We start from the raw sequence: 13,995 nt of genomic DNA on the forward strand, positions 1-13,995 counted from the left end.
TTTTAAGCTTAAAAGTTCCACTCTTACACTTTGCATACGTACTTTTTCGCTTATTTTATTTACGCAAATGTTTTGCAAAAGAACTTAAGATTTACAATTGAGTGCTGCAGTTGTGCCACCAAAACCCAGAAGACTTGTTCACCGCTGATTTCCTTGAAATGTATCTTTTTTTAAATGAGATTTTTACATTTATGGGTTACGATTTGTGTTTTTTTAAGCTTGAAAGTTCCAGTTTCCCACTTTGCATGTGTACTGCTTGTTTTATTTCATGGATCTTTAAAAAATGATCCTGAATGAAAGTTGTAAAGGTTGGCATGACATGAAAGTGAGTACGTAATTACAGACTTACCTACTTTTACCTTATTTCACATCAGAGTTTATATCATGGTACTTTTCAGTTGATCTGTGTGTTAAAGTGATCAGATGATCAAGCCATGAAAACAGCCCCTTTTGGAAATGAACCCCAGACTGTGGTATTGGTAGGTGAGCTGGGGAATGTGCTCATCACAATTACAAGAATTCACTTTGATCATTGTGTGAACTGTGCCGCTTGCCACTTATTGCTATATCCAGATGGCCCTGGTGGGGGGACAAAAAGTTCCCCTTGCCATAGGATCTCTCAATAGGCCGTCTAGACCAGCCTGAGCCCAGACAGATACAGCCTCCCATCAAATTAGCGTTTGTCAGATTTATGGTAATGGTCCGCAACAGCCTTCCCGTCGGTGACATTAAGATTTACAGCTGCGCATCCCCCCCAATCCTTTCTGGGGGTTTGTCACCTCCCCACACATTGGCCTTATGCAGACATAGGGGGCTACAGCCTAGAGAAATGGCCCAGTAAAAGCTTTCTGGTGAAGCCGAGCCACCCAAGGTAGGTCAGAACAATGGCTGCACAGGGTTTGATAATCCCCTCTGATGAGGCTGAAGTGTTTGTGGTGCATGTAGAGCACAGCTAGGGGGGCCTGTCGTGGGCCGTGACAGTATAGACTACCGCTCCATTGTCTGGGTGTTTCTCCTGTTTTGGATAAAGGGCCACGAGGGCTATGTTGAGGGCTTGAAGGGGATCTGAAGACGCCCATGTATGTAGGTTACTAGGGTTCTTTCATGTGGCAGCCACAAGTAACCTGATATCAGCAAGAGGATCACCTACTGAGAAATATTTTGCCCGTCCTCGGTCCAAATGTTTTCCACGGCTGTTTTTAACCTCTGTCAGAAGGCTGGTCTTAGGAAAAGACTTGAGGCTACTTGTGTGTTGTTTATTGTAGAAATAGTTCTCAAACATCAAGCTCCGTTGTCATTATGAATTCTGCTGTCTATTTGTTTTGCTATTATTTTTTTCTTTATTATTTGATGGGTCGATTATGCAACGTATGCTAATTTACAGTATTACGTTCTTTCTCTTCAAATATGCGTGTTTAGGAACATTCGTTCTTGCATCTAAACAAGCTGTAGTGTAATAAAATAAAGAATATTGAGTGATTTGAGATTTTGAGCTGAAAACTGTTATAGGATTCTTGCAAATACAAGGAGTCTTTTTTATAGAATAGAGAAAAATTTATCTGGATTCTAGACTTGCAGTTACGTAGTTTCTCAAAGCAGTGCTTTGGTGTGTGATGAAAACTGCACATTCATACTTTGCCCCTTATTTAAGAAAATAAAAAACATTGCACATCTTATGCCTTAATGTCAGGGAGGTAAACAATCAATACATGTCATTTATGAAATGAAATACAGTCAGATTGTTGTGAATACCAGCACAGCTTATCAAAGCGAAGTACATGCAATGGTAGCTAGGGGGAGGTGGAGCCCTACATAGATACTTATGTGAAGCAGTTCCTGAAATGTAGTGTTCTTAGTGTGGCACAGGTTGAGAATATAGTATAACTTTACAATAAGGTTCCATTAATTAAATATATATATATATATATATATATATATATATATATATATATATATATATATATATATATATATATATATATATATAACCAAAAATTAACAATACATTTAATATAGTGCTTATTTATTTATCATTATTCACAATAATTCCTGAAAATAGGGTGCTTCATTGTTAACTCATTTGCTAGCTCAGTGCAATGACTTAACAAACACAACTTTAAATTTTACTAATGCATTAACTAATGCAAAAATGTATAATAACCTCAATTAATTAATGCTGTAGAACTATTGTTCATTCTTAATTTTTGTTAGTAAATTCATGAACTAATGGAAACCTATTGTATAGTTTGACCAAAAACACACTACAAAGTACTATGTCAACAAATTGTCTCTTGGTGCTGTCTTTTAAGAGAGATGATTGTACCTTAAAATATGAACATTAATATCTTAGTAGTGGTTTGTACTCTTAAGGCTGCTAAAGGTGTCAAGCACTCTGCAAGGCTAAATAATGTGTAGAGCTGTCCCAGCGACAAGCTGTTGTACTCTTAAAGGTATCCATTTTTTTGTGAGAATGCAAATGTTTCATCATATTAGCATATTATGAAACTTAAAACTGATCACTGGGAGCACAGACAGACAGAGATTATATAAATGCTTTAAAAAGATGGATAAAAAGATAAAATTTTTTGTTTTGACTTTCTGTAGTTGACTTTCAAACCTTTTCTGAAATATGCTGTTTTCATACTTTTGTTATTATTATTATTATTTACATTTTTACTTGAGTAATTTGTTAGTTTGCACAGGGAGCGTAAAACTCTTTGAATTGCAAAAGTAGTTTCCTTTCAGATCTACCCAGCAAATACTTTAGTAACCAGCCTTTGGTTGGTATGGTGACAGCAAGGTATGGTGTGGACACAACAGTCTCGCTGGCATTTGTTTTTTTCGCCTCCCTCCATATGTGGCAAGCCACTATATTGGCACACTCTTGTGCTCCACCACGGTCTATATAACCACTTCCCCCCGGCCCCATGCTTGCCAACCCTCTGTAAGCCACAAACATCAACATCAAGAGAAAAAAAGATGAATGAAGGTAACCCCCCCATCACCCCAGACGGCCACGGACTCTCACTATGAGCTGGAGTGCAGTCAGAGCTGTGTTATGACTGGTGTGTGTTACACTGCTGCTCCATCTGGACATCCATATAAAGCGCTGTCAATTCAAAGGTCACCTCTGAGCTCTGCAGACAAGTGTTGCTACTGGGTGTCTGGGCAGGGAAGGGTCGCCGACTGGGATGATAGTGAGGTCTGTTTGGGAATGCCAGGCTCAGACTGGTCTGCCTAGGTCTGTGTCTGCGTCTGGTGTCGCTCCCGGCTGCCCTTCCCCCACTCGCAAGCTCATTGGCCCTTACTGTAGTCTGTTTTGGACACAATAAAAACAAACCTGACTGACCCCAAAATGCCCTGGAAAAGCATCAACATTGTAATTACTGCAGTAAAGGCTACTGACACTGGAATAACTGCAGATTATATGTGGATTTTAAAATGGTGCACTGTTAAAAAACTGCCAGGACTCAAAAAACACATGCTTCATACCTATGTTTGATGACTTTTAGGTATCCCTGTAAAACTGACTCCCCATACAGAGTTATATTACATTTGTTTGTGATAAAGATTTAAATAAGGGACAATCTGCTAATTAAAAAAAGTAAATTAAAAAAATCGTGTGTGTGTATATATATATATATATATATAGATATATATATATATATATACAGTTGAAGTCAAAATAGTTAGCCCCTCTTTGAATTTTTTTTCTTTTTTGAAACCAAACCATTCAGCTCTGTCTGTCCTCATTACAAGCAAATACAAGTGGAAGTCAGTGACAATTCTTCCGGCATTTCTCAACCTCCTAATCTTCCCTATTTCCCTCCTTCTCCTCTTCTATTTCTCTCCTTCTTCCATGTAGTAACACTATGGATGGGGGTCTTAGCTTGGAACTTGAGCTTGAGCCTCAATTGAGGAAAGCAATCCAAGTTTGCTTGTCTTTGACTCTCATGGCTTATGGTAAATGGAAGATGGTCTGCACTTATTGTACTGAAATATGATAATAAATGAATTAGTCACTAGCAAGAAATAAAGTCAAAAACATTCTTTTAATTTGATGGGAATACAAGCGTTCACACTCTTACATCCCAAAACATTCAGTTGCAGATCTTAATACGTTTGGAAGGTTAGGCTGTTGATGGTATATTTATATTTTTTTAGGTGACTTGATGCTACTTTGACTTACTTATTGACTTATTTTCCCTAACTAAACAACTCTTTTAAATGTTATTGTTCATACAGCTAAGTGAAATACTATATACTGAAGTGAGTGTGGACCTGTGCTAAATTTACTGCAATATTTTCCACTCTGCAGTGCTATTTATATCAGATGTTGTTCATTATAGACTTGTTTTGGCTTGACCTGAAGCAGTTTGGCCCTTTGCAGTGATCAATAACTGCTAAGCGTTTTATCTTTGTTGGCTATTGCTGGCACAATTTTCTGCTAATAATTTTCCGATGTGCCATTAAGTCTAGAGCAGGTTATTTCCACACCCTAAACTAAAAGTAAGATGGAATACGCTGATCAGGCAAAGAGGGGCTCACTTCAGCGTGCCATCTATCGAATGCAGAGAGATGATCTATGTGTTCACTTCCAGAGACACACCCTCCGATTAGTGAAAGATGAACCTGATGCATGTGGCTTTGGAAAAGAGATGCTGGCTCGGGTTTGTGCTGAATTCAGTACATCTACACAGATGACATCTTGGTGGCACTAGTTGCCGACATCCTCATCAGCTCACAATTATAGCAAATAGGGACATTGTGTGGTCTACATTTGTGCTGTAGGCCAAATTGTGGATTATGGATTAAATTGTGGAAAATTATGGATGCATTAATATAAAGTCGTCTGAAATCAATAAGAGGAGGTTTATTATTGTCTATTTGTTGCTGATAGAACTGCGAAAAGCCTGATATTTTAATGTTTAATTGTTTTGTTCAAATGTATCAAATTATATCAAATATAAATCAAATCTCATATACTTCCACTTTGCTGCATTAGCTATTACATCACTATTTCTCATTATAATAATGACAGTCACAATTATTGTTATTGACTCCCAATGTAGTGGCTACGCGATGGCGCAGTAGGTAGTGCTGTCGCCTCACAGCAAGAAGGTCACTGGTTCGAGCCTTGGCTGGGTCAATTGGTGTTTCTTTGTGGAGTTTGCATGTTCTCTCCGTGTTTGCGTGGGTTTCTTTTGCGTGCTTCAGTTTTCCCCACAGTCCAAAGACATGCGGTACAGGTAAATTGGGTAGGCAAAATTGTTCGTAGAATATGAGTGTGAATGAGTGTGTATGGATGTTTCCCAGAGATAGGTTGCAGCTGGAAGGACATCCTCTGCGTAAAACATGTGCTGGATAAGTTGGCGGTTCTTTCCACTGTGGCGACCCTGGATTAAAAGGCACTAATCTGAAAAGAAAATGAATGATTGAATGACACCCAATGTAAAAATCTATGGAATGTTCTTCAAAAATTAAAAAAATTAAATAAAATGAAAAGATGATAAAACGAGGGGTGGAGAAATTCAGAGATCCTTGGAGGCCAATTAGTGTCATTGTCAAAGCCATGTTTGATTGTGATGCCTAAAGGTGCATGAGAGGAAAACAGGATGGCATCACTGCCTGATTCCCCAACGGCAGACGTCTGCTCTGTCTCTACACTCTCAGAGGGCAAACGAGTGAAATGTGAGCCCTGTCTGTCTGAGTGGTGCTTCCCTTGCTCTTGCCCCCTCATTTATTGGCTCTAAAATTACAAAGCTGTCATTTAAAATAGAGCAGACAAGTGAGCAGCGGCTGGCCATCGCATGTCCGGGGACAGACAGACCCTCATACCCCCCCACTCCCCAACTAACAGTATCTCTATACAGTTTGTGTCTGTAAGGATTAAGCCTTTGGCCAATAACCCTGGCGAGCGATCACTGTTGTCACTGCCGTTCAGTGCGCTCCTCAGGGGCAGAGTGCTGAGCATGTTACTTTTCTCATGAGGGAAGTCAGACGACTGTTTTGCTTTATTGCCTGGAGCAGACAGGGTTCCCCTTCACTCAGCCGAGGGGTCCATTCAGCAGAAGTTGGCAGACAGGGTGTTATTTTTGCAGTGGCGTATTGTTCTGCATTGTTTCTATAAGAGCTGAAGATGAATTCTTGCGCTGAATTCTTGCGCTGTTGTATCTTTGTATTGGTGCCAGGACCTGGACCTCAGCCAGGGCTTTTAATTACATCAACTTTTGGATGTCTTGACATCTTCTTTAAATAGAAAGCTGGGAGGGATACGAGGGCCTGAGAGATTTTATTATTATTGTTATTATTATTATGTACCTTTTATCAAAACATTTAATCGGAATATGCGCAGCTGCCATAACAGGGTCGTTGTCAGTCTGTAATATTTATATCTACAAACATTTACATAAAAAGCCATTCATCAGCTTTTACAACTGCCCCGACATCGGTGAGGTAACGTCTCGAGGCTCCCGAACAATTAAGACAAGTCCAATGTGATGAGAGCCAAAAGAATCAATCAAGAGTTAGCATTTCTCGACATATAGAAACCCTTTTTGGCAGGAGCATCTTTACTTCAACCTGCCTTACTGGCACGAGAAAATCCTGACCAAACAGTTGTTTGAAATGCGATTTCTCGGACACCTGGGAAATCCTTTATTTCGCTCTGCCGCGACAGCATGAGGCACTGAAGTGTGTGGCCTAGTGCTCCTGTGTGCCGCGGGGTCAAAGCTTCAGGACGTGCCTTCAGCAACTGATGTAAATTTATCATCCCATCTGAGCACTGTAAGTGAAGGTGGGGTGAATAGGGTAAATTCATCAGCCTCTTACAGAACCAGATGTCCAGGTTGCTGTGTGACAAAGCAGAAGCATGTGCGGCCCACAGACTACGTAGGACGGCCTCTCTGTGGCAGTTCCTGTGAAGGAGGGCCTGTGAAAGCCATTTAGGCTGGAAGAACACCAGAGCAAATGACACATTTGTTTGCCTGCAAGTCCCTATTAGGATTCAGGAAGAATTACGTAATGCATGAGTGAGCTGTAATGATAGAAGACAGGGATCTGTGGCAGAATTGACATGTTTTGGACAATGACACTCTTGTATATTTTCAGATACATCTTTAAATATATTTTGGACTATTCTTAAAATGCCTCCTATAGAATTATGTGCGTTTATTAGAATATAATTTAGCAATATTTAGATGTTCTCATCATATTTAGAGAGATTAATATTTTCTTTCAATTCAGTTTTAGTAGAAACTAAATGCATTGCGACCTTAAATGTGTCACAAGCTTTAAAATATATAGAAATAATAATAAACTTTATATAATTATTTATATATTATTTAGTCCAGGTGGCCTCTTGCATTAAAAATAACTTTGCGTGAATTTTCATTCCTTTCATTTTTCATTCTTATTTGTCGGTATAAAAAGAAGTTGTTCTTTATAAAAAGACTACGACGGGTATTTTTCCACATGGAATAAAAATATTTATAGGTGAAGGGCAGAATCAAGTCCTGCCTGGTCCAGACTAGTTCTGTCCTGCTAATAAAAGATATCTCTTTTTAGTTCTGTATACTGATCTCTCCGCACTGGCTTTAACCGTCCCATTCACGGTTCACACTGCATTTGCCTGCTAATGTCTCCCAGCAGGCCTCCAGTCAAAAACAGTGATTCATAAAGTGACAGGTCTGTCTGCTGCCATGAGGACACAAGCTCTCAGAATCCTGCCCCTCTCGCTCTCTTTTCCACACCCTCCCCACTAAACAGACTCAGGCTGCGTTAGACTGTCTGGTAACAGTCTATTTTACATGTTAGGACAAGCAAATTCAACAATAAACCCTGTCCTAATATCAAGCGATAGTAAAGGAGGTCTCAGCCACATTAAATGCAGGAGTGTCAGTTAATCATCTATTGTGTTTGCATGCACAGTTTTACACTCACAAAACTGCAAGGTCATGTAAATACTAAAACAGTGTTCATTCATCAGGTATAAATGGTTAAGCAAAAAACTCAATTGCCTGTCTGTGATTGTTTTTGCCATTATCCTAAATTTATTCTATATGTAAATACATTAACTGCCTTTTTAGTGACTTTTTTGGTGTACATGGCTGTTTTTGTAGGAAAAAAAATGGTAATCCTATTTAAAATACTACATATAGTAGGCATAGGCCGGTATAAGATTCTGACAGTATGATAAACTTGGATAAAAATATCATGATATCACGGTATTGTGCTCACTGCTCTCTACGCTTTTTTTCTCTTTAAACACAATATATTTTATTTTTCCAAAGATCTAAAATATTTTGGAGCAGTAAACATGTCAGGCTGAATAATGAAAATTAATCATAGGCTTCTGCTATCTTCATTAGTTTCAAAAACACTGATTTCTTTACAATTTAAAACAACATCTTTGGAGATCTTTTCTGCTGAAGATACTGTTGTCCTTAAAAACTAAAATAAAATGTAAATAAAATTTTTTTTGAGTGTGGTGTGATGTCATAACTAGAGATCATTTTAAAAAAAATGTGTTATCATACAAAGAGCATGAAAATGTTTTCATATGGCGCGAGAGAAAAACAATATTATTTTCACATGAAATAATATTGAGCATTATGAATTGGCAGAAATAAATGACCATTCAAAACAATTCCTCATAAAAAAATGTAACATTTCCTAGTCAGTTTTAGTGTCTTCGAGACACAACAGTTGAAGGAACGCATGTAATTGCGGTCACTGAGAAAGCAACAGCTGTGTGGTGAATTTCATGTCTCATTTTGTCAATGAAGTCATCTCATTGTGAGTTTAGGAGGTCTTTTCCAGATGTGTTACTTTCACATCACCGCATTAGTACATCAGCAGACGTCTTTCTCTGGTACTTCATTAGCATTTGTCAGCTCTTGTTCCTTAGTTTATTTTTAGACTGTCTTCTTGGGCAAACATATGCCTTAATTGTTCATCTTTAGCCTTATCAGCAAGCTAGCGAGACGTGCACCACTCATAGTCACTAACTCTGTTTGTCTTCTTGTGTTATTAGTGTCTCCAGAAGTTATGCTGTAAGGCCCCCCCTCCACCGAGACCTGAGTACGACGTGGTGTGCATTGGACTGAGCGGTGCCGGAAAGACAAGTCTGCTCTCTCGTTTGTGCAATGAGATCAGTGATGGCACGGTACCAACCACAGGTAGTATAACACCTCTCTGCAGCTTTTTACTGCAGCATGTTTGAAACCTACAAGACATGCTTTTCAATGAGTTTCAAATCACATTTTCATCTCACAAAAGAGTTTTACAGGTAACACAAAGCTCAGCGCCTGTTCTTCAACAAATATGACAAATCATTCCGACAAATCGACTTAGCACACTAGTTTTGCAGTGTGTTTGGTTAAGCCTCCACATTTGTACGGAGTACATATCTCATCTCTGGCACTGCTCTTTTCCAGTGCTCTGGAAGGTCTGCAAAATCTGTTCATTGTCACCATGTGCTCTTCACCCTTTCTGAGCTCGAAAAGCTGTTTAACGTTATCGCTGCAGGTTCCCTGAGAGCCTCCCTTTGAACACTACACTACTTTACCAAAAAAAGAGCACACTTGTTGAGGAGCTCTTTCTATGACCATGTGTCTGTTTTTAAGAACATCTTGGCTTTGTGGCACAGACCTTATTTCTTGTAAAATGTGTGTTGATTTTAGTAGAGGTCTTGACGACTGGCACCTCTGAAGGTGGACGACTTCACTTCCGTTTTTACCAATGACAAAGAAAATATTGTTTTTTTCCGCAAGAGAAGACACAATTGTGTCAGGCTTTCTTCACCACGTCTCAACAATTGGAGTGTGATGTATACAGCATGCTAGACGATAAACAAACCCTGAATGTGTGTATAATGATGATCGCTCTTTGTCTTTGGAGTGAACACCTGTCTTGAACTGTCTAGTGAAGCAGTAATTACAACAGAGAAGTATTATTTGGCAGTGCTTGTGGAAATATGCTTAGATTAAGTTGTCAGAGTTGCTAGTCAGCACCATCAGACCTAAACGGAGTTTATAGCCTGTTCATAGGATATTTATTCTCACCAGCTGAACATTTGATGAAACCTACCTTCTAAACCTTAGCTTTAAAAAATGTGCTCTTCAGAGGATCACTCTCACATTTTCACTTGTGATAATCAGTACCAAATGCCTGTTCCCCTTCACTCTGCATGCAATTGTGGGAAAATACCAGAACGGATGTCATGTCAATTTTTTGTTTTATGTCAGTCAGAGGCATCTTTCTCAGCATTATTGTTGTACTTTAAAAGGATAGTTCACCCAAAAATTTAAATGAGCTTTTAATTAGTCACCCAACATGTTCAGTGATTTTTGTGTGTGTGTGTGTGTGTGTGTGTGTGTGTGTGTGTGTGTGTGTGTGTGTGTGTGTGTGTGTGTGTGTGTGTGTGTGTGTGTGTRTATATATATATATATATATATATATATATATGTATATATTATTTATTTATTTATTAATTTTTTTGTCTGAAATGGGTTGTTGGGGATTCATATAAAATAATGGCTAAGAAAATATTAAGGCAAAATAATATTAATACTTGTGGCTCCTGATGATGCTTTGATGTCTGTCCAAGCAAGTTTTCTTTCATATAATGATCAATGTTTGGGCACAGACTGATACATAAGACTCCTTTGCCACAAGATCAGGAGGACACGTGTTTCATCAAAATAGTACTTGTTCCTATCCTAGATGCTGCTGTCTATATAAGAAACATAGGATTATGTATATATTCGCAATCTTAATCACAAAGATTCACTTTTAACAACATATGATCTACATCATTATGCAACATGAAGTTTGTGCTCCAGATTATCGAGAAGGCATTCAGAACCGTTTACCGTTGCAGTGGATCACAGATAATAATATTGTAACTAATATTGCTTGCACAGGCTTTGCTATTATTTATTATAGTTATTTTGACAGCAGCCCATGCTCCTCACAGAGATCAGATCTTACCATCATCTAGTTTGTCTGGAAAAGACATGAAGAAACAGAAAGACTGATAACAAAGTTGATGTAGGTTTGGTGTGTCCTGGTGTAAGTTAATTGACAAATAAAATCTGTTTATGGCATTATTTAAAAAAAGTCAACCTCATTTAACAGCATTTTCACGTAAAACGTTATATTGTACTTTAGCTTTTCAGTCTGTCTTCCTGTTTCTTCATGTCTTTCCAGACAGACCAGATGATAGCAAATGCAGAGAACTGGCTGCAGTCAGAGTCCTGTGCATAATGAAACCCCACACTGGATTATTACAATTAACAGCAAAAATAATATTTGGAAATGTAAACTGATATTTCCTACTGACACGGTGTCAAAAGATAAAATATAATGGATTTAAAACTATTCTTTGTTGGTGAAAAGAGCTGTGGCTTAGACTGTAGGACAGATTTTTTTTACTCTTAAATTGCCAAAAGCCATTTATTTGCATTTAATGATTGCCTGGGGGCCACGGTTTCTGCTAAAAATTCATTTAAATCTTCTACTGAAAAAAGAAGTGTCCTACATCTTAGATGGCCTGAGGTTGGGCAAAGTTGTGTAGCAAAAGTCACTCATTTTTAAGTAAGTGGCTTGCAAAAAATATTATTTGAATCATGTATACATTTAAATATAGCCTGTAAACTGAATTCTAGCCTATGTACTGTAGATAAATGCAAAGCTGTGTTTTTATCATATTTATCCAATTCAGTATATCTGTCTTTAACCACATTGTCTTTGAAACTTTAACATGAGCATGTTTTCTTTCACAGGTTTCAGCATCAAAGCAGTGCCATTTGAAAATGCCATACTGAATGTGAAGGAACTTGGAGGTAATAAGAACAAATAGACTATATTAATCACCATGTCTTCTCCTAGCAGTGGAGAGTAGACTGTTGCCATGCTAATCCAGTGGTCTCTGAGACAGATCTCTCAGTTTAGCCACCTGAACTCTAAGAAGGGGCGCTTACCTCAGTGTCTCCTACTTCCCAGTAAAACCACAGCTGCACTGAGGGTTTAAAGCATAAGACAGTCAGTCAAGTTTAGTAGGCATTTGCTAAGCAAATAAATATTGTGTCACATTTGGCACAAGGACTTGAAAACAGGGAAACAAGAAGCTGATGTCTGCGATAGACAGTTTTGCACATATAAGTTTCTCTTTGGCATTCATGAACAAATATGGTTTGGTCAGCAGTTGGCATGTTTTCTGTTGTCAAACTGCAAAATACCAATTTTCTTGATCTGTTTTTTCTGTGTTTTTGTTTTATATTTTTAACGTTTTAAAAAGTAATCACCTAACATGTAATATGAACATCTCCAAATATTTAATGCAGTTTTGCTAGAATGTCCTGCTAACCTGAGTATTCATTCAAGTTTAAAAATGTTTAATCAAAGATGGTTTAGAAGACATTTTTTTATTATTATTTTTCTTTGTGCATAATAAGTTTTCTGTCTATATTGCATTGCTGTCTCTGCATCTGTTAGTCTTTATTTTAAGAAATAATAAAATAGTAAGACAACATCTGTAACAAGATGTAACGCTTGTTTCCTTTCAGTCAGTCACTACAAGTTATGTTGCACAACATTTGGGGATTGGTATGACATAACATGTAGCGAACGACTGAAGGGGAACGTCTCAGCAATGAATGAAGCCACAAATGGGAAAACAGAGATATTATTGCCGGCAGTTAGCTCTCTGCAACTCTCACATGGTCGCCCACTGAAGCTAAGCAGGGCTGCGCCCGGTCAGTACCTGGATGGGAGACCACATGGGAAAGCTAGGTTGCTGCCGGAAGTGGTGTTAGTGAGGCCAGCAGGGGGCGCCCAACCTGCGGTCTGTGTGGGTCCTAATGCCCCAGTATAGTGACGGGGACGCTATACTGCTCAGTGAGCGCCGTCTTTCGGATGAGACGTTAAACCGAGGTCCCGACTCTCTGTGGTCGTTAAAAATCCCAGGATGTCCTTCGAAAAGAGTAGGGGTTTAACCCCGGCATCCAGGCCAAATCTGCCCACTGGCCTTTGTCCATCATGGCCTCCTAACCATCCCCATATTCCAATTGGCTTCATCGCTGTCTCCTCTCCACCAATCAGCTGGTCTGGCGCAAAATGGCTGCCGTCGTGTCATCCAGGTGGATGCTGCACACTGGTGGTGGATGAGGAGATTCCCCCCATTGTGTGTAAAGCGCTTTGAGTGCCCAGAAAAGCGCTATATAAATGTAAGGAATTATTATTATTATTATTATTATGTCATGAAATTAGAAAATCCCCTAATTTCTTATGACATTTCTCATAGTGACTGACCAAAAGGGAAGATGGGTTAGGTTTGTTTTACTCTCTCCACCACATTAGAAGTGTAAGACACGACGGACAATTTTTTTGTAACTGATTTTACATTGTCTGTAGTATACAGACTTTTACCCTGTCTCCTTCAACTTTTCTATTTTGCATATATAACTAATCTGACCGGATGTTCATTTAAGCTGGCTACATACAAGGCCACAGGTATAATGTTGGAAGATGCTTGTTGTTGTAGAACTGTTGAGCAGAAAGAGGTCTGTGGAGAGAGAAATAAATCAGAGCCCGACTCTGTTTATGAGAATGTTAGGGGAGCCGCTCTTTGAAGTGATTTATGTGCTTTGTGGGACGCGGGGGACATTACAGGTGCACTCTGTATCATGACAAGTGGCCCGACCAACACAACAGAATCAAGAGCCCACTTAAAGAAAAACAACAGGGATAGAGAACACAGTAAACCAGAGGGAGGCCTGACTAAATCTGAAATGCATATGGAGGGCCGTGAAATGAAGCTTCTCCAGTAGGTGAGGTCAGAGCCCCTGGGGATGATTTTAATGGATTGTGGCCTCCAGTGTTCTTTAAGATGAGGCTGATGTATCACCTGGAGCAGGACACATCTGCTCTGACTGAAAGTTTTGCAGAGTACCTGAAAGGGAATACAGCTGTAAAAGATATGTTGTGCTTGTG

The 13,995-nt window shown here is 38.9% G+C and overlaps 2 protein-coding genes across 15 annotated transcripts in view; one reads left to right on the forward strand and one right to left on the reverse strand.

The window, feature by feature from the left end:
• The window catches only part of arl15a (ADP-ribosylation factor-like 15a), a 179,901-nt gene that overhangs the window by 41,451 nt on the left and 124,455 nt on the right, over nt 1–13,995 (forward strand). For 8 of the 14 annotated variants that reach the window (XR_012406041.1, XR_012406039.1, XR_012406040.1 and 5 more), the window contains 2 exon segments: nt 9,035–9,179; nt 11,787–11,846. Coding sequence is in view for 8 of the 14 variants with exons in the window: in XM_068221275.2 (XP_068077376.2) it covers nt 9,035–9,179; nt 11,787–11,846 (205 nt within the window). In the remaining 6 variants the exon portion in view is untranslated. 14 annotated transcript variants of the gene reach the window in all.
• LOC141385704 (uncharacterized) overlaps nt 1–13,995 on the reverse strand; it is a 430,770-nt gene that overhangs the window by 10,293 nt on the left and 406,482 nt on the right. The window lies entirely within an intron of this gene.

The sequence above is a fragment of the Danio rerio genome, chromosome 5, assembly GCF_049306965.1.
Source record: "Danio rerio strain Tuebingen ecotype United States chromosome 5, GRCz12tu, whole genome shotgun sequence".
Taxonomy (NCBI): Eukaryota; Metazoa; Chordata; class Actinopteri; order Cypriniformes; family Danionidae; genus Danio; species Danio rerio.